This window comes from Cyprinodon variegatus, unplaced genomic scaffold (genome assembly GCF_000732505.1).
Source record: "Cyprinodon variegatus isolate N-32 unplaced genomic scaffold, C_variegatus-1.0 Scaffold835, whole genome shotgun sequence".
Lineage (NCBI taxonomy): Eukaryota > Metazoa > Chordata > Actinopteri > Cyprinodontiformes > Cyprinodontidae > Cyprinodon > Cyprinodon variegatus.
This window is the reverse complement of record NW_015151288.1, coordinates 1-4322: the sequence shown is the minus strand read 5'-3', so window position 1 is coordinate 4322 and position 4322 is coordinate 1. Positions and strand designations below refer to the sequence as shown.

At 39.9% G+C, this 4322-nt stretch overlaps 1 protein-coding gene across 1 annotated transcript in view; it reads right to left on the bottom strand.

The window, feature by feature from the left end:
* LOC107099067 (zinc finger protein 493-like) overlaps window positions 1–2782 on the bottom strand; it is a gene marked incomplete at its 5' end in the record, with an annotated part of 13265 nt that extends 10483 nt beyond the window's left edge. Inside the window, 5 exons of the mRNA XM_015397036.1 lie at window positions 625–772; window positions 846–896; window positions 972–1174; window positions 2497–2602; window positions 2693–2782. Of these exons, the coding sequence (XP_015252522.1) occupies window positions 625–772; window positions 846–896; window positions 972–1174; window positions 2497–2602; window positions 2693–2782 (598 nt within the window). The remainder of the gene's footprint in view (window positions 1–624; window positions 773–845; window positions 897–971; window positions 1175–2496; window positions 2603–2692) is intronic.
* Between the last annotated feature and the right edge of the window lie 1540 nt (window positions 2783–4322).

Sequence of the window (4322 nt, the reverse complement as noted above, 5' to 3'; positions counted from 1 at the left end):
AACCCGTTACTAGCATAATACCTAATAAAGTGGCCGGTGAGTGTATATACCCCCCAAGGAGGGGGGTCAGGGAGAGAGAGAGTTGGAGTGTTGGGTTTGGCTCTTTCCCCTTCTGCAGAAGCTGTTTGAGAATCCCTTTCTGTGTGAATTCAGTCCTTCTTTTACGAACCTACATTTTTGAACCTAACAACCACTTTCCACCTTACCCTATTGTAGACAATGCTGGTTGAAGATAGAAAACATGTATACAGATAAAATATTCAATAGTAAAGTAAAAGAAATGGGATTTTCACCCTGAGAATATCCTAAAATGTTACTCCTAGCTTCTATTTGAGATGGTTCACCTTCAGCTGACTGTGTGTCCAATTGAACTTATTGCTGTAAAGCTGAGGCTAAATTGTAAAAAGCTGTATAAATATGATTAATCTAAACTAAATCAGATCATAGAGAAGACGGATTTTGAGTGAAACATGTTTGTTCATGTGAGACAGTTGACAAAATCTCATTATTTTAATGTTTTCCATCTACAGAGTGGTCGTTCATTTTTCATTAAAAGCCTTCGTCCTCTGCATCAGTAAAGCTTACTGGAACCCCTCTGCTCACTTAGACCCTGGAAGATGTTACCTGGAAGGTAATTCAAAGTCTGGGTCCGTCAGCTCTTCCTGTTTCAGTCTGGAGGCTTTTGGTGGCTGTTTATCTTCGTCTCCATTCTCATCATCAGCAGCATCGTCATCGTTCAGAGGCACACAATGGATGTTGGATTCATCCACACCTAAACAAACAGCAGTTACAGCCTTGTCTGAAGCTTTGGGACCAGAAAGTTTTATTTTCCAGGTGAGTCCTACCTGTGTTCTTCCTCAGCTGCTCTTCCTCCACCACCTCAGAGCTCTGCAGATCTGAGAGCAGATCCAGGTACGTTAAACACGGCTCTAAAACTCTAACTCTGGATATAACCGGCATCTACAGCTGACCTGCTTTCTGGTCCTTGGCCTGAGGCTGCAGGGCCTCCAGCTGCTTCCTCTGATGCTCGATCTCCTTCCTGAACCCTGAAGCCTCCTCCTCAAACTCGGCTACGGTCCTCTGCACCACCTCCAGAACCTCTGTGGTGGCGGCGCTCAGCCTCTTGGTGATGATTCTCTTCAGGTTGCTGCTTTTGGACGAGTTCAGTCCTTTGCTGTAAAAAAAACAAACACATTTTCTGTATTAAATTAAAACTTTTAGGAACTATATTCACATTGAAACACAGAAGTACCTAAAAAAAAATAAAGATCCATTTGTGTCATTCAAAAACGGAGTTCTTGTAAAATAAAATAATAAAAAAAGAGAAATAAAACCCTGAGCTGCTCCTAGCATAAATCTGGGTCAATTGGAGCAGAAGCGCACCGATGACGTCGCCACGGCTCAGCTAGTCTGCAGCTTCATTTCACCTCCTGTTATGAATAGTCTCTACATAATATTAGATTCAGACTTTTTTCATTTAGTGGGGAAAAAATAATAATTTTTAATGTGGATCTTTGTTTCAGGGATAACTAGGATTATAAAAAAACTGCTTTTTTTCTGAACTATGTGTGTTCTCTACTTCCACACTCAGCATCTCTTCATCCAGGCCTTCGATAAGAAGTTTCTTTTGAATGGATTTGATTAAACTTTTAAGCCTCTCGGTATAAAATAAATATTGCGATGGAGATGAGAAATCCTCTTCCTGATTTGTTGAAGAACCAATAGTTTGCATCCAATCTTTTAACTAAACAGCCTTAGATTCCGGGAATTTATAAGAATTATAATATAATGTGTAGTTTCTGATCTGTCGTTACTGTATTTTTATTTGACAAACTGGATCTTCTCGACGTTCTTTTCCCTGTTTGGGGCAATTGCAATAACGGATCTTGACCTGGAGCGGAGCAGAAAATAGCTCTGCTCCGTATTTTGACAGTGACGGACGGAGAAGACGTACGTGGACGGTGACGTGCGGAGGAGTAGTGGTGGATGTGGAACAGCTCTCATTGATTAACATGACAGACAAGTACTCCGCATGACATACATGAGCGGGGAGGAGCGCTGATGGAGGATGTGGAATCTGGGGGTAAAGTTCTCCACCTTCTGCTGTGAAAGGTGAGAAAGGTGAGCTTCAGTGACTGTCTGAAACCGTAGCTCATCAGTTACACGCCTGAAAGTGTGCAGAAAAAGACAGCTAATGGGACGAACACGTAGGACGGCCTTACGTAAACATTTCACCAGATTGATTGACAATTGGGAGGACCACTGATTTAGATGATCCACCTGGAAATAAAAGATCCTCCTCCATATCTTTAAATACTACAGTAGTATTGAAACACCCAGATTATTCGAGTTTACTATGAAGCTGGATATAAAGTGTGATGTATTGAGACCTGGCTCGCAGACGTCATGTGACTGGGGTGCGTTCGAAAACCCTTTGACACCTCTCCTGTGATGAGCAAAATGGCTCGAGCCTAATATTATTACTGAACTCCTTACCTTGGTATTTGGTCCTTTGGCCCTTCTTGGTTAACCTTTGATGTTGTTGTTGGCTCCGCCCCTTTATTAGAGAGGTTCCACGGTAGACTCTCAGCTGCCTCCATACCTGAACACAAAGACAGAGGAACAGGTCTGACCTCTGACCCTCTCCAGCTTCATCAGGCCGCTTCTGGTCGGGTTTCCAGGGGAGTCCTACCTGAGTTCTGTCCGAGCTGCTGCTCCTCCGCTTCCTCACCAACCTCCACCTCCTCATGGCTCTGCGGATCTGGGAGCGGCGATTCGACTCCTAAAGGCAAACAAAGAGCATCAACATCTGAGCTGCAACGCCACAAAGCGCTGCTAAAACTACGGCCGAAACAGAACAAACCAAACAGGTACGGAACTGGATTAGGGCAACTGAAAAAATAAAATATTTTTACATGTTTTTTAAATATTATTTCTGTTTAATATGGGAAAAAATAATAAGTCAGCGATGGAAAATCAGAATTTTCACTTTAACCTCAGAATTCTGACTTTTTTCTGAGATTAAAGTCATAATTCTGAGATTAAAGTCAGCATTCTGAGAAAAAAGGTCATAATTCTGAGATTAAAGTCAGCATTCTGAGAAAAAAGGTCATAATTCTGAGATTAAAGTCAACATTCTGAGAAAAAAGGTCATAATTCTGAGATTAAAGTCAGAATTCTGAGATAAATCCTTGCGAGGGAGAACATACAGTCTTTGCCTATGTTCCTGCCTGTTCTGATCTAGAAAAGGTTTTTCTAACTAACTTGTAGTCTGCAAAGAGCTGTGAAGGTCACCACATACAGTTAATCCAAACAAGTTGAAGGAAACAGCGAGATGCTGAATGAATGTTGAGTCTAAAGGAGTCTGGCCTCTAAATAAAACATCTCACACTGAAAAACAGCAAGATAAGCCTCACATCTAGCAGCTGTTCTACTTCAGCAAATACTTTGTGCAACAAACAAAGCAAGCTCACAGTCACAGTTACTAAGTAGAATGTAAAACAATTTTCTCACTAACACAATATATTCATTTATTTCATGGGACATTTATATTTATGCATTTCATTATAAATGTGGGCCCTGCATAAACCTAAGGAACTACATTACAAACCGTTCTTTTAATGACTCGGTGCATCATGACTCTGATCTCTATTTATTCACTTCGTTAGCTGATAGGCTGAAAAAACTGAAGTCACTTGCCACCATCTTGGTACTCCCCCTTTTCATGGAGTCGCACCATAAAAATGCCTGTAATATACTGTACTTACCATAACAATGTAATCAATATATTTACATTATATGTACATCATCAATTTAGCACTTTTGGCACATCATCAGATATAGGGAGTGTCTAATATTCCTAATATATGACTACATTGTTACTATGCTCCATTAAGACATACATTTTGTTGTGATGGATTTTTAAATTACGTTATATTATATGATTTATAGACTTCATACCGACTACGCAACGTTATGTGCCTATTTTTATCATAAATTACAGTAATCTACAGAAGCTATGAAACAAAAAAGTTTAAAAAACGAGTTAAAACAATTCCCTGGACTTTGTTTTTTAAATCTGAAGATGTTTCACTCCTAATCCAGGAAGCCTGCTTTTTTTTTCTGTTTTTTTCTTCCCACAAAGTTTACATTTGATCACTGCTGGACTTGAAGAAATGGAAATATCATGAAAGCTGTATAAAAAGAAATTTTGTTTTGTATATACTCTGTGTGTACAAAATGACAATAAAGTTTGTCTAAATATATATATACACACACACACACACACACACACACACACACACACACACACACACACACAC